Source organism: Cheilinus undulatus, linkage group 10 (assembly GCF_018320785.1).
Source record: "Cheilinus undulatus linkage group 10, ASM1832078v1, whole genome shotgun sequence".
NCBI lineage: Eukaryota > Metazoa > Chordata > Actinopteri > Labriformes > Labridae > Cheilinus > Cheilinus undulatus.
Genome location: NC_054874.1, coordinates 22,276,946 through 22,302,828, shown reverse-complemented (window position 1 = coordinate 22,302,828; position 25,883 = coordinate 22,276,946). Strand labels below are relative to the sequence as shown.

At 39.7% G+C, this 25,883-nt stretch overlaps 1 protein-coding gene across 4 annotated transcripts; it reads right to left on the bottom strand.

Moving 5' to 3' along the window:
• Positions 1-836: 836 nt before the first annotated feature.
• On the bottom strand, positions 837-25,688 carry nsd1a (nuclear receptor binding SET domain protein 1a). 4 transcript variants are annotated; one of them, XM_041797648.1, is made up of 24 exons: positions 25,631-25,688; positions 24,678-24,853; positions 23,264-24,120; positions 22,679-22,820; positions 22,363-22,535; positions 20,481-22,281; positions 20,203-20,318; positions 16,252-16,474; positions 16,077-16,180; positions 15,930-15,989; positions 15,599-15,829; positions 12,741-12,833; positions 12,530-12,653; positions 12,257-12,457; positions 8,950-9,129; positions 7,167-7,323; positions 6,875-7,080; positions 6,618-6,730; positions 6,239-6,508; positions 6,037-6,153; positions 4,086-4,227; positions 3,893-3,999; positions 3,599-3,797; positions 837-2,142 (listed from the first exon to the last, which is right to left on the bottom strand). In XM_041797648.1, exons 3-24 carry the CDS (start codon positions 24,101-24,103, stop codon positions 1,334-1,336), a joined length of 6,408 nt encoding a protein of 2,135 aa, XP_041653582.1. In that variant the 5' UTR covers positions 24,104-24,120; positions 24,678-24,853; positions 25,631-25,688; the 3' UTR covers positions 837-1,333. The 4 variants fall into 4 exon arrangements, with proteins under 4 accessions (XP_041653582.1, XP_041653581.1, XP_041653583.1 ...); XM_041797647.1 differs by lacking the exon at positions 25,631-25,688 and adding an exon at positions 25,554-25,626 and having other exon boundaries at positions 24,678-24,867; XM_041797649.1 differs by lacking the exon at positions 25,631-25,688 and adding an exon at positions 24,958-25,002.
• Positions 25,689-25,883: the final 195 nt, after the last annotated feature.

Sequence of the window (25,883 nt, the reverse complement as noted above, 5' to 3'; positions counted from 1 at the left end):
AAGCATAGAAATGACTAAAATGGGACCAAAACTAAAAGACATTTCATCTAAAGACCAAAACTAAAACTAAAATTAAAAAAAAAAAAACTGCAAAAATTGACACTGCTGTACAGACCAAAACTTATTTTTGCTTTAAATTGTATACAGGCTCATTTGTGTTTATCTGCAAAGATTTGAAATTTTTTGTCTCTAATATTATTATATAACTTTTGGTTATAGTACAATTTCTAATGTTAGATTTAAGTATAATTTTTAATGTGGTAAATGTTTTCACTTCTGTGTAGAAGTTTGTGTAAATAATGTTTTGGTTTGGGGGGGTGCTTAAACGTAGGAGATGTCTCATGCCATTTATGGGCTCCTTGCTTATCCCTCAGGAAACTAGATTTATCAATCCATCTATCAGTCTTATTCTCAAGTGGGTGTGTTGCTGAGTGGGGAAAATCTGTTTGAAACGTGAAGCGGTTGGTGGTGATCCGAGTGGGTCTTCGTCTTCCAGCTTTGCTTTCCCCGTACAGTCACCCATCAACCCTGTTAATGAAACAATTTTGGCAATGAAGAACAGTAAGAGCTGTGTAAATCATCAAGAAACATGCTTAAAGCACAGCTAGGATTAAAAGTAATGCATATCTTCTATTTTCAGAAATTGAAAAATTATTAGCCTAACTTGATTGTGTAAAACAAACCAGCTCAACCATGTAACTCATCTTAACAGAATAAGACAATTATGTGCCTGGTTATTATTCTGAGCTCAGACCTTCCCATCTGGAAAAACAGAAGACGAACAAGTACAAAGAATGAGCATTTTTTAAAGTGAGTAAGTCTTGATGACTCCAGTGGGTTTTATTTTTGCATTCCGTAGAAGCACCAAGCAGGTAATGTGCTAAACTGTAACAAAGACCAGTGAGAAACACTATTTTGATCACTTTTGTTATAAGAAAGGTTAAGACAGTAACAACAATGTAAGGTGGCATTATGATGACAGTTTGGTCAGGTGGGAGCTCTCACCTTTTTTCTTGTATTTCAAATATTTTAAAAAAGGACAAAAAATGTAAACAATATAAACAGAAGAACATAACAGCACCAGACACAAATAAACATTTAAACAGAAGTATAAAGAGATGGACTGAATCAGTCCTCGAGCCTTAGCACCAGTATACCTCTAAGCTGAGAGTCCAGCAGTGTGAGGACGAGAAGGCAACACCGTACCAAAGAGAAGGCAGTGATGCGTTCAAGTAGGTACCAAAATATCAAAATCTTCTAGTCTTTCATGGACTTTTTGCCTTTAAGTGTCTTTTCAGAGTTTTAATCAGTTTCTATGAGTTGATGCACTGAGTCACTTGTCATCATCCTCCACTCTCACCCACTCCTCCTCCTCCACCTCTCCCTCATCTTCATCCACATAATCATCCCAAGTGTCATACACATCCCCTCCTTCATCCTCCTCATCCTGTTCCTCCAGGCTCCCTCCGTACAGCTGGTCATCCTCCTCATCCTCTTCCACTATTTCCATCTCCTCCCCTTCTTCCTCGGCGGCGTCGTCGTCGTCATCATCATCATCATCATCATCATCATCTTCATCATCTTCATCTTCTTCATCATCATCATCATCATCATCGTCCTCTTCTTCATCATCATCTTCCACCTCTAACCCACACACCTCTCCATCCTCCACCTCCCCGTCCTCTCGCTCACCCTTTGAAGAGGAAGGAGTGGAGAACCCTTTGCCCTCAGTCCTGTCTGTGAGGTAAGCCCTGTTGGAGGGGATGAAGCTGGACGTAGCAGTCTTTGTGTTGATGTAAAGACGAGGAGGAGGACCCAGGACAGCAGCCTGACCAGAAGGGGAGCTGATGGGGGTGTAACTGCCTCTCCTGGAGTCAGGGATAGATGGAAGAGAAACAGGCGCAGCTATAGCCCCAGGCCTCATGGAGGTCATGGTGGGAGCATATTCACGGATCTCCCCCGGCTCCAGCGGGTCAGGTCCGCAGGGGTCATGCTCGCTGCAGGACAGCTTGCCATCCAGTTTGGAGATGAAGAGCATTCCTTCTCGATGCTCTTTGCAGTAGGAGCTGGGACACATCTCACAGAAGGACGCCGCCTCTTTTCCACAGATATCACACTGGTGCCATGGACACTCCCATCGCCCTGCAGAAAAGATCCATTTAGTGAGAGGTAAGAAAAGTTGAGAAAATGGGCATGGATATCTTTGGGACTGAGGGACACCATCACACACAAACCACATCACAACAAAAAACGAATGAAAAAAATGAATGAAAAATCTATGAAATGTTTAATATTACATATCCTGTGCCACCAACTTAAATTTATTTAAAACATTTTTCATCCATAGCAACAACCTTTTGACAATGCTATCAAACAGTTTAAAATTTGAAAGATAATGCTTGGCACCATCAGATAAGAGGGGTCTGGAAGTTACCTAAAAACTTTTACCATCCAGCTCCTGCAGACTGATAAATTATTATGCATCTATTAGCATCTTTTATGCACTATTTCATAATTAAAATATAGTCTTGCATCTTTGTTTCATGAGAAATGCATTCAATAAATTTGTTGACAAACATGTTGTTTATTTTTTCTTTAAAAAGATTAATTATGGGGCTTCCAGCCTTAATTTGGGAAAGAAGGTGTATGGTGTAGAAAAACAAGATTAGAGAGTTGGGAGCAACATGGCATGTAGACTTGAACAAGAGCCACCTGCTTGAAGGACCATAGCAACTGTACAAGGGGGGTCAGGGCCATGCTGGGAAAAAATATGGAACTCTAAATTCTCAAAAAGAAATTCTTAAAAAGTTAGAAATGTTTGAAAGTAAAAGCCATATATGTACATGAACCAAAACCAAAACATTTTCAAAGTCCAGAATCCAACCAAAGTTTTTATCATGTTTTCTTGTCAATTTTTGACTTGATTTTTTTCAGTTTCTAATGTCAAAATTTAAGACTTTTTAAACTTTTTAAACTCTGAATTCTGTTGTCTAGTGAATATACAGCGTTATAATCTAAAAACATTGAGTATTTTCCCCAACTTTAACTTTTTCACTCAAAAATGAGCAGATTCTCTTCCTATATTAACTTTTACGTTGGCCCTAATACGCTGATGTACATTATGTTTCTAATCATGATTTTAAAAAATATATGGTTTTTAACTTTCAGGAACACTAGAAGGGCCCTTTTCACTGCTATTGGATCACTTTGTGGCCTATTTGGGGCCATCTATGAAGATTAAATCTCCTGAGACGTTTTTCACCTCGACAAGAAATGTCATGAGTTTTAATCTGTCTGTAAATGTCAGCCTTGTGACTGACTGGCAGTCAGTTCAGGTTGTATCACACCAGGGATTGGGTCCAGTCCCCCCCACAACCCTACCCCAGACAAACAGTATAGATAATAGATGGAAGTATAATCTCTTTATATGGTTCTGGACTAAACACAAATAAACTATGCTTCTTTTGAGGGTAACACTGGCAACACAGTTTTTTTAAAAGTCTGGCTTCTTAAAAATTTAAGCCAACATTTTGCCAAATAAGTGGCATTATGCCATTTCAAACTCATCCATACATAAGCACTTTCCACTTCTACTTGCCTGCAGGTCTCTTTGCGAGGTTGAGACAGTCAGCATGATAGACCTTTGGACACCCAGGCTTCTTACAGGACACTATCTGACCTCCATCACCGCAGCTGAAGCACTCATCCTCCCTCTCCTTTTTAACCTCTTGTTTGGTCTTCTTCTTCATATAGCCTCTCCTCCGCCCTTCCTTCGGTTTCTCTGCCGACGGCTGGTTCTGAACAAAGAAAAGGTACAAAAATAGTCAGAATAACATCTAAAGGGTGAAAGTGTAGCCCCTTGTCTTTAAATTGTTCAAATGTGAGCTCTTACCTTCGGCCGGACACCCAGGAAACCACTGCAGTTTGGTGCTCCACATTTACAAGCAGTTTTTCCGTTTCCAAGACACTCCAGGTTGTAGTTGAATTTCAGCTCCACACCTAAAGTACATGTTGTTTGAGATTCTTACACAATTCAGATGTAAATAAGAAAAGGACCAACATAAGACTTAGGTGGCCACTCAAACCTTTTGGGATGTCTTGTAGAGCAAACAGCCCCACCCTGGTGTCCCCATTCACTGTCCACTTCTGAGTCTCACAGTTTGGCTGACAGCTGTGGTTCATGAAGCGAGCATGGTTCCCTTTGGGCCCAGCATCAATGACACGGTCCTGAAATAACAAAGTACAAACCTGTTAGCACCAAGCATCTGATCTACATATACTGAGGGCCTGATGCACAGCTTAGGCACTGACAAATCTAAGCAAATAAGACTGTTAGACACACAACACACAAGAGTTAAATGTACCCCTAAATGTGCCACCTAGCGAATAGTATTCCTGTTTGTCAGTGCTATTTTCTCATATTTAAAGCAGCCATTATGAGCTGTCATTCTGAGGAAAAATTTGCCCCTTTCTATACAAATAAACCTCTTTAAAGGGGGTTTGATTCAAAAATGATCGCAGCAACACCCAAATATATGAATTTGGCAGATGTAAAGCAAAGCAAGAAACAGCTAGATTGGTGCTTTTTTGCTTGAATATTAAAAATAGGCTTTGTGCTTTGGACTTTGAGGCAGAGTACATACTTGATGCTCAATGCCTACGTTTACATGGACTTGAGTATCTTGTTTTCTGTCAGGTTTTTTGAGTATCCCATTTTCTCTTTGTACATGTATATACCTGCAGAAACCGGGATATTACAGTATCCCAGTTTTGAGAAACCTGGTTCTGCTACCTGGAGAACTCCAAAAGAAAATGGGATACCGTGCCATCTATACACAGTATCCTGTTTTCTGGCTGCTGCAGACTATGTGCGCAGGCACAACTTTGATTGAACTTAATTTAACTTCAGATAGCCTACTTGTAAACACTGCATCTGTGTGGCGGAGGATCAGCTGATCTTCTCTGCACAGAGAGAGTGACAGCTGAGCGGCTGTGACTGCAGAGGATCAGTCTGTGATCTGATGGCAGTCAAAACACACTCATATTTAGATACAACATGAACTGAACAGTTTAAATTTTCAGCCATGAATTAAATGTGAGCATAGTTTACTGTAGAGACAGAGAATGACCGCTCACACCATGAGTTAGAGCTCCGTGAGCTGAAGATGGAAAGACGGCACTCAGTAAGCTCAGTAAGCTCAGTTAACTCCTCCCAGTCCTGACATTTAGAAACGATTACTTTTCCTGTGTGTTTTTCTAAATAAAAGCGTCTCCTTTTTAAGACCCACTTTGAGCTGCCCCCGTTTTCACAAACTTTTATTTTGAAGTCATTTCCAGGAAAGTTATTTAGTGAAGTCAGTCAACTGCAAGATGCTTCGTTATTTCTTGGCGTCTCTGCCAAACTTTCGTAGTGTTAAATAATAATAATTATAATAATAATCACCTAATAGTGATAAAAATTTGAAATGGCAAGTTATAATAAGCTTATTCATTTGAGATCTCCCTTTCACTCCTAATGCTAGCATTTAAATATTTTAAACTCAAAATAACAGTGAACAGAAACCAGGATACAAGTTTCTCTCATGTATATAGGGGTATGAATAACCGGGTTTCTCTGTGCAAATGTAAACACAGTATCCTGAATATGATGAAAACCGGGATATGACTCATAACCGGGATACTCAAGTCCATGTAAACTCAGTCAATGTTTGTAGGTAAGAATAAACTTTGAAACACAACAACTGTCACATTGTAGTGTGCTTTTAGTTTGTGGGGTTAAAAGTGGGGTTAATCCCAGTTAATTCATGATTGACCAAAGGAGGCAAATACTTTTTCACATAGGGAGAGGTGGGTTTGGATGACTTTTTTCCCCCTTAATAAATGAAATCATTATTTAAAAACTGCATTTTGTATTATCGGAGTAAATACAAATTACAATTTCTAAACTAAAAAATCTACTGTGTGTCCAAACAGGGCACACCAAATGCTTTTTTAGCTGTATCATACAGAGTTTGTGCTTATGGTTATCAGGTTCACCTTGTCCAGTGTGAGCATATAGAAGTTAGAGATGTCGTTCTCCTGGGCGTGTTTGATCCGGGCTCGACATTCTTCCTCATCGATCATCTCTCCTACGTATTCACTCACAAAGGCTCCCTGAACAGCAACAAAAGAGAACAAATAATGAAGTGTTATACTGTAGTCTCTTACATTTTTCATACCCTAATGCATTCTTAAATACCTTCTTGATGTCCGATAAGCCACGTAAACCCCAGCCGCATGACAGTGTCCTGAAAATCTCCACAGGTGCATACTCTCGCTTCATAAAAGCTTGGTTCTGACATCGCTCCCCTGCTGCACACACTTGAGGATGGCACTCATACATCAGCATGCGATTGATGCACTCAGAGTCAATGCCACACGGGTTTTCATCAGAAGCTTTGCAGTTACAGCGTGGGATCTCAGACAGGTCAGCTGTTATGATCTGCACTTTCCCAATTGGCCGATTTACCTGAGAGACAATGATGAGGGTGTTATATCTTTAACCGTACATCTCATAAGGCTGCACTTCAGTCAGGTTACCAAAGAACAAAATATGAAAATATGGGGGCAAAAAGTACCTTGATGTGTCTGTATGGAGGGGGTTTCTTGTCATTTTTTCTGTCCTCCTGAAGCTGCTTCATCTCTTTTTCTGCCTGAAGTTCTCTGAATCGCTCTGCTGCTTCAGTCAGGGCTATAAAGACAATAAAAAGTTTGTTGAAACATAAATTCAAGCATGAACACAACCTTAATTTCAAAATAAGACCACATTTCATTATATCTAAACCAGAAAAATATACTTAGTATTTAAAAACAATTATTGAATACAAGTACAAACCCTTTTTGTAAACTGCATCTGCACCCTTTCCCATCTTCTCAATGTTATGCGTGTCACCCTCCATGTAGGGGAACACTCTGGCCTGGTACGTCCACACAAAATCTTTAGAGCCAAAGAACTGCACCGGGAACTCCCCCACTTCATGTTTCAACCTCAAGATGTTATGTGGGACATCTTTAGCCATGCAGACCTCAGCGGGCCACCACCTAAAGAGTCAGAGACATAAATAGAAGGATTTTTGATGATGCTTTGAAATCCCATGTCTTAAGGAAAAGTGGTGCTGTAGCTTTACCTGTAACGACCCCATTTGACCCACAGGATGTCTTTTATACGAGGCCTCTTCCCGGCCTTGCAGTCATTGCAGAACCAGCTGCCCTGGGGCATCTCGATGTTCAAACACTCCTGATGGAAAGCAGCAGGACAGGCTTCACAGCACAACAGACTGCCCCCTACAAAACCAGATGGTACATGGATTAGTTTGTATCTCATAAGTCTATTAATCAAGTCTAATAGTTAACAGTCATGTCAAGACTTTTACTAAATGGTCTATAAAATGTTAAACCATTGGTGCGCTTTTTCATAACTCTGCAACATTATGAAATGGTTAATAAAAAAGAAACTATTGTTTGGTTGTTACACAAGAAAGGTGTATTCAATTGACTGATTGATTTCAGTACTATGACTGAAACAAAAAGTAATGATGCTGACACAAGTGGATAATTCAGGACATTCTGGTTATTCTAAGTGTGACAATAACAATCTTCATCATCTGTGAAGCATCTGGGAGTGAAGGCCAACTTTTAATACCTTCCAATTTAAACAGCAGACTTCCAACTAATACTTCCTTATCAGTGTGCTGTCAGACGACTCAAGTTGATGTTAGAAAAAGACATCTAAGAGTAGATCATCAGCCGATCTTAAATTGTAAAAGGAATAAAATTGCATTTGTATATCGTTTTTCTAGTCTTTTGACTAAAATGCTTTTCATGAGGTGCTTTCATCAAGGGTATCTGAATGTAAATTGAATGTAATCCTTTTTAATAGCTTTTCGGTCAGTGTATTTTCTGGCAGATCTATTGCCTGGTTGAGACCAGACTCAAAAAATCAGGAGAAACTTTCGTTATTCTGTTTTTCCGTTTTTGACCAAAAATTGGGGAAAAAAAACATAAATTGTAAACATAGTGGTGATTTCATTCCAGTCCCTTAAATCACCAGTATGTTTACATTTTCATTATTTATCACACACTGTATATAGAGAATTTTGGCCTATTATCATACTGTAAAACGCAATGGATAGCTGTTGTTTTGACATGGAGGCTTTTATTTTGAAATGCTTACCTTTCCCAATGGGTCACATAATTTCCTTTTCCTGAAACATTTCATTAAATGAAGAAAATAAAATCCCAGAATTGAAAAAAGAACAAAAATTTGACCCCTTTTTAAAAATGTTGTGTGTTTTTTCATTTTTGTTACCAAAATGAATTGAAAAATGGAAAAACGACTCGTTTTTTCCATTTTTGGTTAAAAACAGGAGAGTCTCTCCCAATTTTAGATTCTGGTTTCAACCAGGAAATGGATCTACCAGGAAACACACTGACCCATTTCCAACATTCTCTTCATACATTTTAAGACTCTATCGCACCTTCAATTTGTAACCTGTTACATTAATAACGTAGTTGGGTAGGGCTTTTGATAACTGTAACATAAAAATATGACAACATGGAGCAGAAAATGTATGTACAATTTTTTTATATAGTAGTATGCAAGTTAAGCTTTCTTTAAGTATTTTGAGACAAGACTTTGAGAAAAAAAAGATCTTGAATTGATACCATAAAGAAGATGACAATGGATGGTCAGGTGTTTTACTTAATGGGCTTAAAAGTAGTTAATCTTAGTAGTTAATCTAAAAGTAGGAAATCTTATTTCTAAGTTTTACACTGTAGTTAAGATTAAAAGTGCAAAAACATACTTGAATGATTTTTATGAACACTTTAAACCTAGGAATTGATTGGGAAATAGTTTCAAGTTTAAAGAGTTTATTCTGTAGTTTTACACCTGACGGAAGGATACCTTACCTTCAGAACAGACAAAGCACCAGCTCACATTGATGTGTTCATGGTTCTTGCAGCCCTTGCGGGGAGTGAAGTGGTTTGGACAGAGGAAGCTGTTGTTTGCCAGCACCAAGCTGCCTGCTGCCATGCAGTTATCATTGGCATGATAGGCAACAGGGCAGCGAACACACCGCGCCAACCGACCTACGATCCAAAAACACGAGACAGAGCTTAATCTATGTACATCTTGTCTTTTGATCAAGGTTTTGTTTGGGGGGAAAAAAACAGACAATTATGACACTGTGTTCTGAGTGTGCTGGAAGCTTCTATGGTTACATGCACATTTGGCTATAAAAAATCCTGAGCAGCAGGTGTTTCTTAAAGTTTGGTCAGGTTGCCAGAATCCTCCACAGTAGACACTATTGGTAGTGGTGCAATAGGTCTTGTTCAAAGGATTTAAGATGATGAAAGCATGGCAGGGTGCTGTACCTGGGTTGAATAATAAATTACTTGTGTCAGATCAAACCCTCCTGTCACCAAAGTCACCACTTTTCAGGCAATGAAAAAACCCCACTGCATTTTTCAAAGAGTTTAACACTGAAAAGTTGTAGTCAGCAGCCTTTTGATACTTTTTATTAGTTTAAAATGTGTAAAAAAAAAAAAAAACACTGGCAGTTGTACAGGATGACCATAGCATTGTTTTGTGAAAAGAAATTGTGAAAAATGGGGATGCAAGGTTTTGGCCTGCTGCCAGCAAAGTATACTGAACAAATATCACCTACAACCTCTTCTATATGTATTACTCTTAATTTATCCATCAGGCCTGATATCCCAGACAAAAAACTAAAAAAAAAATAAAACAAAACAAACAAACAAAAAAAACAACACTTAACCACCACAATAAATCCTGATGTGTCTGGTCAATACATCAAACACTGGTCAAGACATAAAACATCATTTTCCAGGACTTTTCTTGTACATTGTCTGTGATGATTTAGTTGGTAAGCAAAGGATAAATTGTGCTCATACATAAATACTTTCCTTTCTCTCGATGACTGTTTGGGGAGAGGTGCATTTTATGGCTATAACCATGAGCTTTTACATGCTCAAAAGTGATCATCAATTGATCACAGAATAATTCAAGTACAACTACAGGTGTGCTGCCCTCAGGTGTGGAAAATAACTCATTACATTAACTCAAATTATTGTAATTGAGTGGTTATTTTGGGGGGGGGTACTTGTATTTTTGTGTATTTTGAAATCAATATCTTATTTCTACTTAAGTAAGTTTTAACCAGAGTAACTGTATTTTTGCCTGAGTACATAACTTTTGTAGCTCCAAAAGAAATGGACTGAACTCTGAGTGAAGTTATCTGCTGAGTTAGAGTTGACTCTCTGCTTGCCACAGGAGACCCAGCTTGACACAGGTTTTCAAGAATTACAAAATATTTAGCACTTCAAAGGTGTAGTTCAACTACATATGTCGTGTGGGTTGGCATGGCAATTTTAAAGTGTTAAATTTAACTCTACATAAGTTTTATTAACACTGCTAATTTTGCGGTGTATTTAGTTTTATTATAGAGGTGTCACTTTACCCAAACAACCTGGTTGGAGATCTATTTTCTTGTGGATCTTGCAAGTAAGGTAAGTTCATATTTTAGAGCACAACTCCACAGTAGCTACTCACTACACAGAACTTAAAGTAAACTTTACATTACACACCATTTTACTTTTACTTGGGTAAATTTTAATAGGAGTAACTGTCATTTACTTGAGTACAACAGCTGTGTGTTATTTCCACCCCTGGTTGCACTTAATTTGATTACTATAGGTTCATTACAGTAACATTTTGGGCATTTTTTGTAACCCAATTTTGCCACTAGACTCTCAGAAAAATGAAAATTAAACTAGGCAATGTAAAACAATAAGGAACCATTCTCAAAAATAACAGTAAAGGTTTTTAAACACTGGGTCCATTATTTTCCGATGCTTTTTTTTTTTGGATCCGTAATCCGAAAAAATGTCATGAACTCAGAACTTGCACACTGAGTCCGATGCATTTGTTTTTTGCCTTCACTGTGAAAATGAATAGAATGTGTCAAATTGTTTGTAGTGCAGGCCTGAGGCTCTGTCACTCCCACTGAAATCATTCATCCTGATGAAGCTTCATACAGCACCTTCTCATGGGTCATAGTGCTGAGACAAGTTGGAGAGATGGAGAGTAACTTTTTTAATTCTGTCTCCTTGATGAGCTGTGAGTAGGCTACAAACTTATGCCTTTATCAGTTATATTTCCATGGCTGATATCCACATAACACACTGGCAAACTACGATGTTTATTGTGAGGTTTCGATGAGAGAGAGTGAGAGAGAGAGAAAGTGTCCATCTGGTGTGAGCAAGCGAGAATGAAGCAGCAGACACTGTTTCGAATCATCCATCACCCATTTTAATGACATGAACTGATGCGAAATTTGGCATGAAATCGAATCTGTTCCGAAAAAAAATATGACAGACAAAAATTTGGGGGTCACTGTGCAAACATGATTGGAACAATTTGAGCTTGATTTTATTTTTTTCCGTGCAACAATTTGGAGGAAAAAACTGACTCAGTGTGCAAAGGCCTTAATGATGATGTTCAAATGTGCTTATCTTGTACATCAGACCTATTAACAACATTTAGGCCTTTCACATGACAATGTCATCTGTATTATAATTCGCTAGATGTTCCTGGACCTCTCATTTCCTATGACTGGAAAATTGTTCAGCTGCTTTCCAGATTTTCCAGGACATTTTGGAACTCTTTTAAAGAAAGGCTAAATTATCTTCAGGGATAGCAGGTGATTCCGAAATAACTCAAAGAGGAGTTTAGCAACTGGGAGAAACAAAAGAGCCTCATGGGCACCAGTAGTATCATATCAGATGGAAAAGACACCCATCTGCAACAGTCACCAAGAGCTATAAGCATATATGTATATTCATGTTTTATAAGCAAGTGCAGGATTTAAATCTAACAAAACTAGTTTTATCTGCAGAATGGACAACATTTAATGAAGGTGCCACTGGTGCTGAATGTGTTAGACTATTATTACACCATCATGGTTGTAAGGACAGAACACAGATGTATCCAAGCTCATTTTTTTCAGTTTATCAATGAGCATAAAATCTAGTTCAGCACCATAATAAATATTAAAATGACTTTTTTTTCCTGTCAAAGGTGCTTAATAATATTGAACAATGCTGAAAAAAGTGACATGACTTCACCTCTTTGTGGATCTTCTCAGACATGCCAATGCAATGATGTATTTCATATTCACAATAAAACAGAGCTTACCTTTGGAGCAGCAGATATTGAGAGGGTTGGCGATGTGACAGGACAGACACACATGTAGAGGGCAGCGGACGCCTTTGTTATGAGGCTGCGTAGCCGAGTATGCCAGGATACAGTCAGCGTGGTAGAACTTCCCACACAGTGGTATGATGCAGCGTTTCACCCCATTCCCAGACTTCTTACACACAAAGCATGTGTGGACACCTACAGGAAAAAGTAACATCTCAGTGAGGAAATGTTTATGATCAGAGACGGTTTCCAGTGTCAGACACTCACCAGCTTTGCATTCAGGACAAAAGAATTTTCCCTTTGGAGCGGCAGACAGACCGATACACTGCAGGTGAAAGGCTCCATAACAGTGTCCCTCACACAGCAGCAGATCTCCTGTCCTCTCACACACCTGCATGAACAAACACTCCATGAGATTTAATAATAGACTAGTTATAAGTAAGGGAGAGCAACCAAAAAGAAAAAAGGATTATCTTACTTGACAGACATTCTCCTTTAAAGTTGTAGCGCTTATTTTCCCTTTCACATCTGCATGGGAGGAGAAGCTGTCGTTCAAACCAGCAGACAGCGCCTGCAAACACAAAAAGTCATGCTCTGACTTTAGAAAGACAAATAAAAAGGCAAAAGTGGAGGAATCACCCTTTGGGTATGAGGGTTTAAATATATAGTGCTTAACAAATTTATTAGACCACCCTAAACCTAACTAAAGTAAGGTTTATGCCACAGCTGCCCTAAATTAACAGCATTGGTAATTACCAAAATCATTTTTTATGTTTCTGCAATGGTTAATACACCAATATGTAGAAGCTCTTTAACCCAAATGAGATTTTTAATGCTAAAATATAATTATTATTGTTATCCATGAATTTTCAAATTCACAGATTTACAAAAAACTGAAAAAATAGTAAAGGACATTATAATTTCTTGATTAATATGTCAAATTATAGTTATTTACTTGCATTCCTGAACAGAAAAATTAGTTTAAGTGGTTGAATGTTATGCTTGATTAATTTCTGACTTCTCAAAGAAGCCCAGTGAGCCGGCTCAAATTTGGGTGAATTCAGTTTGAAATCCCTCATTCCTGTTCAAAATGGTAAAATGTGGAGAGCTCACTGAAAATGAAAGAGTCCGCATTAATGCACTTCATGATGCTGGTTGGTCTCTGAGACAAATATGACAGGTGGTCTAATAAATTTGTTCAGCACTGTATATAAACATTTATCTTACATTTATCAGAACATGTCTGATTTTTGTAGAAGCTCCAATAGCACAAACAGTCTAAGTAAAAAATGGATAATACCAGAAAAATTGTAAAAATTTGACAGAGCAGGAGATTGTGATTCACAAGGATGAAATTGCATTCAAAATTCCAACCCACACTACAGTAAAAGGTTTTTTTTTGTACTTTTCTGTGAAATATAAAGCATAAAGCCATATAAAACAAGAAAGCTCTGAATGTTGCAATGTTCAAAGGTGAAGAGGGGGTTTTGACTATTACCACATTTTCAGGAATAACTGTTTAATATCCTATTTGGGTTTTATTGTTATAAACCTCTCATGATAACAACAGAGATTTCCTTTTATAAAAATAATGTATTTAATGTAACTGGAATTCACTCATTTGTGCAGCTGTATCTTGTATTTTTTTTCCAGAAGATAGAGCTTAGAAAGAAGAATGGAGTAAAATTGCACTGTCCAAATGTGCGAGCCTGACTGAGACAGGTGCCTTTACCTATGACTCACTTGTAGAGGGTGAATATTTTTGCGGTCACATATTTTGCATTACATTTTTTTATTCAATTGACATTACTTTGTAGAAATCTGCTTTCACGCTGACATTAAGTTTTATATATTTCTTGGTCAAAAAAGCTAAATTATATGGCCCATTATCAATTAATTAAATCAAAATATCTAATGGAGTTAAATACTTTTTATAGGCATTGTATTCCTAACAAAGATTGTAGAAAAATTATATTAACACTTCCCAGAGATTGCACAAAGCATTTTTTTTTCTTAAAAAAAAAAAAAAGACAAATTATATTGACCATGATTGTTTTATAAAATCAATAAAAGGGTAAAAACTCCAAGGGGGCTAATACCTTTATAGGCAATGTACATCCTGACCGTAGCCTCTGAAAAGAGGGGCCTGCTCTATCAATGTCACTAGTTTTTATCATGTTTGACTAAGGAATTTACTATTTCTTTCGCATTGTAGTTTTCATTTTTCTTAAAATTAAATATTTGAAATTAGAGTTTTCATGTTTTTTTAACTTTCCAAGTTCAATTTTCAAATAAATGCAAAAGCATTTGCATTTGTTTATTATGAATAGTACATTAAATACTCTCTATAAAGTTCTATATGTTTTTGAATATAATTATACATTTATACTCGCATATTATGCAAAATACACTTTTTCAGGCTTTTCTAACAAAAATATGTGCCCCTGTCCTGTCCACAATCCCCCCTAGAATCAGAATAATCCATTCCCTCCCCTCTCTCTTTCTCCACCTTTCAGAAAATGTGTTTTGAAACAAGTCTTTCTCAGATTTTCCCTTCATGAAGTCATGTGGGGAGTTAGCACAGCCCCCAGGTTCAGTTGTCCCTCCCTGCTTGGAAGAAAGTTGCGCCATCTTCTCCTGATCCTCCTCCCAGCCGCCAGCTGAGGAGAGGATCAGGAGGGCCACATCCATTTCCTGAGAGAGGCGGGGTCAGAGGCGGAGTCAGCTCATTAACATTTAAAGCAACTTCACAGGCATGTTTTGTGGACCTCTGAGACCAATATAAACAAGTCTTGAAAGGGTAAAATATGTGACCTTTATACAAATAAGTGAGATAAAAATATACACCTGCCTCAAATTGTTTCTTTTTTATGTTTAAATCAGACTTATATAGAAGAAATAAAATATTATTTTCATAATACTGCAATAATTGGAAATAAAATGTAATATCTGGTCAAGATTAAGAAAATAATTTTTTTTTAAATAGTTATTTTCTTTTTAAAAACTTGTTATTATTAAGAAAATAACTATTTTTTTAAAAACATACCAGTATAACAACTTAGAAGCTTGATAATTTACAATCACTAACTTATGGACAATGTGTGGGATTAAATAATTGTTTAACTCTTTCAACTCCTTTCAGATACATTAACTAAATCTCCTCGTGTCTGACCATTTCTTTTAGCATTATGATTTAATTTTCAGTAAGATTGTTTGCTTTTTGTCTATTCATTAAATCTTTTCTACACATTTGCCATTAAGGTTTGATTTCAAATGTTAAGATATGACAGACTGCTTTCTCTCATAAAGGACTGCTGATCAATAAAACATGCCCACCTCAGGTTTGGGTGTTAGTGTTCCAGTGTGTCCATTTTGTTTCTCATCCGTGCTGCAGGCCTCAATCTCACTCTCCTGCTTCAGGGTCTTTGATCCTGGGGGGGAGCAGAGAGCTATAGTTGGAGTGTGGACCCCAAGGCGATCTTTGCCTTCTGAGTCCTGGGAGGCAGCAGCAGAAGGAGGGGCAGAGGACGGTTTAGGCACACGCTTCTCTTTCTTTGAAAGTCCAACCTATCCAGAGGGAGAGGTCAATGTTTATGATTATTAAGTTGATTTTTTACATCACATTGTGTAATCAGGCATGAGGAAACTGACTGTGCTTTTGGAGTACCTGAGTTTTCTTGGCAGATGCTTTCATGCCTGCATTAACTCCACCATTTCGCTTTGGCTCCTGTAACACAGACTGTCAATTATTAACTTTGCTCCTCAAAAACATGTGTTAAATTGTTTATTATTTAATTCCAGGTTCCAAACATACCCTTTTCTTGATCGGAGTAGCAGACACCTCTTCTATTGTACACTCCAGCACCTTATGTGACAGCTTCCTTGGCCTTTTTCTTTCTTGGATTACTGACCCAGTGTCTAAAGAGAAAAAGAGTTCAATAATGCATCTCACACAGAGACGATCATTTATATCAGATGCATTTATTTACCAGATTCGGGAGGTAGATCAGTTTCTTCTGCTGCCTCTGAGTCAAGAGTGGGTTGTGATGTGGTTGGAGATACTGAGGGTGTGGCAAGAGAGGGCTCATCATCAGACAGACTCTGCTCCAGCTCCGACGGTGCCTCGGCAGGTTCCACGGAAGACGAAGGTGAGGTCGAGGTAAGAAGTTCTTCTGTGCTGACATCGCATGGTGCAGCCATGACTGATGTCTGCTATGTACATACATGAAAACAAAGTAACATGTTGAATTTAGATACATGGTTTGTTGGATGATAACATTTTACAGATCATACAGTAACACACTCACAAAATGATGATCAGCGTTTACAGTGATGTTGCAAAAATTCAAAGAAATTGCAAGTTGCAAACTTAACATCGTTATCAGATTAATTTAATGCTTTATTCTTAGTCAAACAGGAGAGAAAATGTCATGGCGGGCATTTTGCACCAAAATAATTTATGAAAGATTAATAGTATTAGTATCAGCTAATTTGTTATTTTTAACATTAATATTGGCCCTCATTTGCACAATTGTGCATCTCTACACATGAGTTTATTCTACATTTTAAAGCACAAGATATCACTATACAATCCAAATAGATGATCAACTACGTGCTTAATGCTGCACAGTAAAATGATCCAACAGGTGTATGTATGGATTAAATAAAAAACACTTTAAAGTGTAAGTGAACCTCCAGCTCAGAGCTAACTCCGCCTCTTAGAGCTGAAGAAGTGCAGGTGCAGGAGAGGATGGGAGTGGTCTCTGAATGGGAAAGTCAGTTAGAGGTGCTAATGTTCTAACTTTTATATATCATTTGCGACTTAGAAAGCCCCACCTTTTCAGGAAAGACTTTTCAAAGCAGATGAACGTTTGAGCTAATTAGAAGTCATAAAATCCAGATTTTTATCAGTTTGGTGCAAATTTCAGCTGCAACACCAACATTGATGTGTTTTATCACACAGTCAGATACCTCAGTGTAAAGATGAAAAAATGTTCACTACTTCTTTAAGAGCAATGGTTCACAGCCTAGGGGTTCAGAGGGGTCAAAATTGGAGATGTAAAAATAGATTAGCAAATTTTCCATAGTTACTCAGTAGTTTATTCACTACTCTTGGGGATATGGAGGTATACACAGTATACCCAAGATTTCCATATGATCACTTAAAAGTGTCACATTTTGTTATTAAAGATTTTTTTTTGCTGGATGCAACCGCTGAAGAGTGACAGGAAATATGGAGGAAGAGAGCTGGGGAAGACATGCACTGAACAGCGCCATGATCAGGATTTCAACCTGTGATCAGTAAGTCCAGGTGTGTAGCCTCTATGGGTGCTTGCTCTACTAACTGACTTGGACAGGCACCAACATAGAGGCTACACACCTGCTAACTGACTCTACTAACTATTTGCCGTGTGTGCTCTGTGGTACAGAGAGTGACTTCAATAAATGGTGACATACCACCTAACCAGGGCTTAACATAAATATTTTTGCTCACCAGCCACTGTGGCTCTGGTGATTTTGCAAAGTTACAAGCTGCTCAGCTTTTCCACTAGCCTCAATTTTGTTGTTTGTAAACTATGTGTTACATATATCCCAAATCGGGTACATCTGGTATGAAATGAAACACATTCTCTATTATCCCTCATCAACCTTATCATTTTACTGAAGTTCACTGTTAGAGACAGCCACTGACCAATTGAAGATAAAATGTCATCACTGCCACAGTCAAACATATTTAGAGCTTCACTGTTTCTATCATCTTTTAAATCTGTTAATTAACAATAAACAGTAGATCTATAATATTTACTGCAGATATATCTAATAACGCACACATATGCAGAGGTTTTAACATTTATTTGTCCCTCCATAAACAAATAATATTAAAGGAATATTAAATGTAGTTTTATAAACTTGGTTCAGGACCTCACCACACCTCTTCCTAATCCCATTTCTGCTGACCGACGTCTTTAAGCATGCCTCACTCATCCATATGCCCCTGACCCTGCTTTCACATAACTCCCACTCAAAGCCTTTTTATTCCTAACTTCTCTCTCTCTTAATACAGGAACCACTGGGGGATCCTTACTGTGAGTGACAATGAGATGCCCATCCAGAGACCCTTCCCCACTGGTTCCCTGACGTCATACCACCAGCAGCAGACAACAGCAGGTCATCGAACCTGCTTCATCCAGGTCTCAAGTTCTCCAGCTTCCTTCCCTCAAGATAGTCAATCATCCGTCTTAGACTATAATCAACAGCACCAACTCAAGTCCCAAATCTTCACCTTTCATGGGATCAGACCAGGTCAAGACAGTCCAATACCATCTCTGCAACTGTCTGCTCGGTTTCTCATAAATTAATCCTTTCATCCCCTCATCCCTCCATTCCTTGACCCTTACACACATCCCTCCATTTCATTATCTCAGTATTAAACTATTTAAACCAATTTCTAACTAGCGTGGTCTTTGTTAGTGGATCAAACAATATTTCAACATGGTGCACACCCCTGGCTCATGCACATGACAGACTGACTCACACAGCTGGAGCGTGTACATACACACAAATAGCCTTGATGCTCTGATCTTCCATGGACAGAGAGGAGCTTTAAAGCAGGAGGAGAAAGTGTAGGTTTGTGTTTATCATCCAGTATTCTGAAACTTTTGCTCTCAAGAGATAGAAGCCTTAAGTCTACACCACCAATATGTCAGCACCTGTGTATGTGTAGTGTGGGTCACTGTTATACAGCATGAAAGCTATTGCTGCTGCATAAAGATGCATAAACGCACTAAGAGACTGAGACACTTTACAGTTATTTTGGGGAAATCTGACCCTTGTACCTGCAGATCAGCCTCATTGCAACATATATCTACATCATAAACACTGACACTAGCTGATAAGCATGGTTAGAGTGAAGCACAGGTTGTGAGACTTACAAATTTCGCTGGCCATAGTGGCTAGTTGGAGATTCTGCTAACAGCCATGGCTGAAATCCACCTGCATTTGGCTAGTTGGCAGGTGTAAATGTAAAGCTTTGCACCTAACTTTACCAAAGAAACAGCACGGTTACTTTGCTGTCAATTTAAAGGATATGCATGTGATGTCACAGTCAACATGAGTCAGTGCACTTCCAGCCGCTGAGTGGCAGAAGGCTTGAAGTGGTGACAGATATCAGTAGGCCATCTTTTTATTAACTGCATCTTGATGATGTTCACCATGGTCAGTATAGATCCTCCTTCTATGTTCACAGAAATGTTAGGAGTTGTAATGGTGCGTTAATAAAAAGACACAAGATGAAGCTCATCTATCACAGTAGATACAACAAGCAGTCAGTTAGTGATTATAACCATAACCCCACTCCTGCTTTGTTAACAGCAACTTGAAATGAAGTCCATATAGGAAACTTGATATATGAATGTCAACAATCTGCAGTGCCTTTCTGTCCAGTCCAAATATCCATAATCTAAAACAGGTATTCATTTGTTTTACTCCCCTCAGAGCATACCCTCTATTCTGGCTTGACAGCAACTTCAAAGTTTAAAAGATCTAACACTGATAAGTCACTAAAGAGATCTGAAACAAAATCAATCAAACTGCACTTATGAGTCATGATAGGCCTGTTGGCTCTAAAGCTACTGCCACTTTAAATGACATAACAGCTGCAGCAGATGCCATAATAACATGTACAGTACAAAAGCAACATAAAGAGAGCCTGATAACTGTTATGATACAGATTTGATTGTAGCATTTGCCAGCAGTGATACTGATGCTATTACTCCACATGGTAAGTGGGAGTTGTTCATATCTTACTGTAACAGCAGGGGTTTGTTTGTAGTTTTGAGCTTTAGGCTAGTTAGAACTAGCTAACTTCACTAATGTTGAGTTTGGCTGCAAAAGTGTGAACGAGGCTCTCATGCTATGAAAAACTAGGAGGAAAATCTTACCGATTCTGAGGTGCTTTTCTTTGATTTCTTTTTTTGCACAAATATTTGTTCGTACTCTTCCCTTGATTCAAGGAGCCGTTTAGTTGGTTTCCGGAGGCGTTTGTTCTCTGAATGTTCTATAGAAAAACACAAAAATGCATTTACTAAATTGATCAAAACCAAATTCAAGTACAATGAGGTCTAAACTTGAAAAGAGAAAAGTACATCAACACACACATGCACAAAAAAGCACATTTTACATCCAAGTGGTCATACTAAACTCAGAATTTTTGTCTCACCGGCCATGTTGCTTGTTTCTGAGAAGTGCGAGTCATTTTCTTCCCTCTTCTCAACCCCCAGATCTGAATATGGTGATGCTTTAATAGGGTAGGACCCATTCATCGCAGTAAACGCCTCGCTCGTACCTTCAGTCTGATCCTCAGCAGCCTCCTCCACCAACTGCCAGCGTTTCTTTGGAGCCATAGCGGATCCTGAGTTCTTATCGAGGTAGCTGGCTGAAGGATCAGCAGACCCTGGATCAGCCATGTCGGTGTGGCCACTAACTAACTCCCTACCATAAGCCAAGTCAGCCAGGTCAAGAGACAGTCTGGGTATACTGAGTTTTAGTTTGGCAGGAAGTTTCTGTTTTCTACGCTGCTTATCCGAGCCCCCAGTCTTTACATGAACCGGAAAGTCTTCGAAGTGATAGGTGTCAGCTGTCATTATAGGTTTAGTCCTGCTCTTGGTTTTCACAGCTCTGTTTTGGCTCTCGGTTTTAGGTCCTTGAGTAAAACCATCACCAGTACCCTTCAGCAAATCTTCTCCTGTAGACGAAGGGATGACCAGAGGTTCCTCTTTGATCAGGACTGGTGATGGCGGCAGAGTGAGGGGTTTACCCTCCTTTTCTCTGGTATCATGCATGTCCTTAAGGAGCATGAGGAAGGTGCTGAATTTATAATTGGAGTCGGGTTTAAATGCAGCCGACTCAGAGTCACTGCTGTCCTCCTTCACAAGAGATTTAAACGTTAGTTCCTTTGGATCCTGGAAAGCCTCCATCGGAGACAGAGAGGAGGATGGGGAGAAAGAAGAAGATAGATCTAGCTTTTCTATTTTAATCTTAACAGGTTTCACAGCGGGTAAAGTTGAGACTAAACTCTTAGATGTCACTAATGAGCCGTTATGAATGCGCTTTTTATCAGGCTTCCTTGCACGCCGCCTTGCAGGGCTGTGATTTGTAGAGCATGATGCATTGCTGGGTGATTCCCAGTGAGGAGACCCTTCACTTTTGATGGATGTATTAGTAGGTGCATTACCAGGACAAGCGTCAGCAGGGGCATCTGTTGAGCTTTGACTCGTTGCCAGTGCATCTTTATTATCTGTCTCTTCCTCTGCCCTCAAAGCCCGAGTCATTAGACCACTACTGGCAGGAAGATTCATAGAGTGCTTTTCATTCGAACCGTTTGACAGTTCATTACAGCGACCAAAACTCTGCTCAGAGTTTGTTTCATGAGATGTCTTTTTATCTGTTAAAATAGTAGAGGAATCAGTAGAATGGTTCACTCTTTCAGCAAACTTCCTTTTAGTTGAACCCTGTTCTTTCCAGATGTTTGTGTCTACATCTGGTTGTTGAGACGTCACAGTGCGTTTAGGACGATGCAGCATTGGGACTGAATCCAGATCTGCATAAGGCGAGTCTTTTGGCTCTTCTTTCAGTGCATGATTGGTAGTATGAAATGGATCCGTAATGTTCGTAATAATAGACCCCTCCTTTGAGCCACCAACAATGTGTCCAAATATGTCAGATAAACACTTCTTTTTCTTTTTGCAGAATTTACTCTTGTTGGATTGAGCTGCAGCAGAGTTTTTGATGAGATGGCACTTGTTTCCATGGGGGTTTTTAATAGGCAATGGAATTTGACTTATATCCACAGAGACAGAGGGAGACTCTTGTGGATTTACAGTAGACACTGGGCTGGGAACACGCTCTTCTCCATTCGTAGAAAGTGAAAGAACAGTGTCCGTATTCCTTTGTCGAAGTGGGAGGAGATACTCTGCTTTTGCCACGCTGACTTTCCACGCCGTAAGTAAACTTTTCGGTATCTGCCAAGAGAAGAAAAAACATTTAAAATAATATTCACAATATGGTGATTCAATATCTGTCTGGTTATTTTATAGAATTACAGAGTATTTGTAGTCCTTCTCCTTCTGCCTTCCTCTCCGTCTGAGTACAGGAAGCTCATCAAACTGATGGCCTCCTTCAAAAGGCAGAATGGCACTCTCTGGGACCCAGGCCTTCTCTGCAACCTGGCCAAGCATCTCCAGAAAATACATCCGACAAGGACGGGGACTGGGAACTAAAAAGAAATTCAAAATAAACGTATTAATTACTCCATACGCACGCATATAATTCATTTGATTATCAGAAACGATCTGAATATACACTCAATTTTGAATTAAAGGCTTTCACTTCTTTACTCTTTTAGGAAAGAAAACGCACCTTTCATCTTGGTGTGAGCCCCCTGGTCTGGATCACATATGACATGGCAGGGCCACCAGGGCCGGCGGTTAAATTTAGCCCACACCAAGTCTCCATCCAAGTATTTCACTGCAGGAAGAGGCTTTTTCTTTGGGCTGTTAGACTAAACAGGATATCAGAAAAGACTTTTAACATTTAATGCAGACAACAATTAAACTGTAGTATTTATAATTTAGTTACAAGCAAATCAAATTCCTGTCACTACTGAACTAACAAAGTTGTAACAGATCTAAAGATGATATATTAGTATGTATTATTCACTTTACAGCCTAATCTGAATGTTGTGTATTCATTTTAATGTTTCAATTTAAACTTTCACTCTCATGTCTGTGTGGAACTAATCCCTGACAGGTCTATAAAATTATACTAAGATGGCTTCGAAACAAGCAAACAGCCTGCAGCTCTGGTAGAATCAAATTACATTTTAATATTATTTGAATGCTGGTTTTCCTTTTTCATTGAGAACAAGAACAAACATAGCCGTTGTTGTTAAATGTTATCCAGTAGTTACCCAGTAATGTAAACATTCAGGTGTTGCAGACTCACATTAGAGTTGGTGCCAGCTGGTGAAACAAGTCCAGGGTCAACAGGAGAGGTCAGTTCATCCTCACTCCCTGATTCCTCACCCAAACTCCACCCATCTCTCATAGTGATTTCTGGCAGTGCACTGGGGCTTAGTGTAGGGTTGAGTTCAGATATAGTTTTGGACATCAGATTAAACAAAGTGGGTTTGTATGTTCTTTTATCTTCCACTGAACTGCAGGTGGTCCTGCTGTCGGTAACAGTTCGATCCTGACCGGACTTTGGGGAGTGGTGAAAAGGCGCCAGCTCGTCACTACTACTATGCCCGCCCCCATCATCCTCCTCCTTAATGTCACTGCTGTCAAACAGTGTTGACTCAAAATGCAGGTAGCCGTTAGATATGGAAGAGCAGTGCTCAAAGCTGTCCGGACTGTGAGGGGAGAAACCATTTCTGCTCACGTCCTGCAGCGTCTCCATGTCATCATCACCAGGAGAGGGAGGCAGCTGGATTGATGGTGCCTCAAACTCATCATCATCACTGATGGGGCTTGCACAGTGGAAGTGGCTATTGGACTGCAGGTCTCTCTCCAGTTTGGGCCTACTGACCACAGAGTTTAGGTCCTGCAGCCTTCTCAAAGGACTGTAGCAATGGGATCGGTCTGGCTGGTTGTACCCTAGTACAGCTGGCTGTTTGAGGCTGGAGGATGGCAGCTGCAAGGCTGATGGTTGCTCTGACCCTCGCCTCACGATGCCACATTGGTTTCCATAGGAAGTGCTTACAGGACCATTGTGGGGCCTCAGCTCTGTTTGGCCTGAACCAAACACTGAGCCTACCCTAACAGGCGGTCTGATTGACTGATTCATGTTGTCACGGTTGTATCCTGTCAGAAAAACAAAAGAAGTAGGTTAGACAAGGAGCCATTAGAGTTCCTATCTTAGTGTGGCTTCTATTTAAGCTTGTCTGCTGTTCTAAACAACAAAGCATGCAAACAGACACATAAGAGAGATTGTGGAAATAGAGTACTAATAGAGTACAGGGTCCGACAGAAACCTGTAAAGGAGCATACCAGCTACGGACTAAGCGCACACTTACAAACACACACATAAGCCGACATTGCATGGCCTCCATACTAGAGGCCGGTCGGACAAAACACAACCCACAAACGCTGCCGTGTTCCTCTTCCACATTTCATTCACAAACTAACAGAAAATCGGCCCGCTTTGTCTAATGGTTGAGGGTCATGACGATCGTAGACTTTTCCAGTCAATGGAGGAGCGCTGGGGCTGTGTAAGAGGTGCTGACACTGAGCCATCACAGACACACACTGAGTGGCTCACAAACAAGCTACAGCCAAACAGAGGAAGCTGCTATTAACTCACAAAAAGGGCTGATCACCTTTAAGTTCACAACACGTGGAGAAAGGCGGAAAAAACTCACCATTTGGAGGTCGGTCACCGTGAAACCAACAGCGGATGTTTGAGAATGTGGCACAAAGCGAGGGCTTTTCTCGGTTTGTGAGAGCGGATCTGCACAATCCCAGCTGCAGCAGCACTGGTTGTAGGCCCAGGCACAGCTCTCATTCTCTGCACTTCATCGCCTCATCAGCGGCGGCCCTTTGAAAAAAAGACTGTCACCTTAGATACAAAATAAGTAAATCTCCGGTACGCTGCAACATCATACAGCGGCGAAATTCAGTGTGCCAACCCCGGTCCCCTACCATCCACAGCGGCTTATTTACTACATGCTTTTTGCCTGCTGTCGAAGTGCCCCTGGTTATGTTAAAACAAGCCCAGACTGACTGTGTTGGTGAGCAGCAACCAATCGGCACTGCTACCCAACCCCCCGTCTGCAGAGGGCCGTGACACTCACCCTGCTCACACTCTCGTGCACGCGCGCACACGTATAAGCACGCACGCACACATGCATTGACTCGCGCGCGTGCAAGCGCATCCAGGTGAAGTTTCTGGCTGTCGCTGGTTAAAAATAAAAACGAGTCAACATAGATTACAAACGAATGAATGGCCGATTGTGTAAACCTGCCCTATTTCTGTATGTATCGCTCATTCTATGTGAGTTTGACTGGTGCAAATCGGTGATACAGACACACCGAGACAACAAAATGATTGCTGTGCGCACACAGCCACACGGCCTCTCCGATCAGACCAGACTATGTGCGCCATGTTGCCTCTCCTCGGAGTCCTCTGACAAGAGGAAACAGGCCGCGAGGCGCTCAGGAAAATAAGATAAAGAAGTTGGCTCTGAGCGTGCGTTTTACGCGGAATATTCCCCGAGTAAAACTCCAGTGTCACTCACACAGTTTGTCCTCTAGTAAGGTGATATGGATTTTCCAAGCGCAAAAAGCCTATATTTCCACAAACGCGCAAACTTACAGAGCACAATAGGCTCGCTGCAGTGGGCCAGTCCTTGAAGATGAAACAAAGAGCTTTCAGTGACATGCCGACCTGACAGCAAGGCAACAGACCTCGCTATGCGGATTTTTAGACATGTCAGGGGTGTTCTCACAAATCTCATGGTGGATCATTTCCTTCATCTTTATAGGAAATTAACCGGTAGAAACACCAATTAGATTTGACAAATAAGTCACTCAAACGACCCTGATGGATCAGATGTGTAACGTTTACA

Bases quoted from the DNA above. Each gene is read 5' to 3' on its own strand.
- nsd1a (XM_041797648.1), bottom strand. From the start codon at position 24,103: ATGAATCAGTCAATCAGACCGCCTGTTAGGGTAGGCTCAGTGTTTGGT. The intron at 12,458-12,529 runs GTGAGTGTCTGA...TTTTTCCTGTAG, and splicing joins TTGTCCTGAATGCAAAGCTG to GTGTCCACACATGCTTTGTG. The intron at 2,143-3,598 runs GCAAGTAGAAGT...TCTTTTCTGCAG, and splicing joins CCTCGCAAAGAGACCTGCAG to GGCGATGGGAGTGTCCATGG.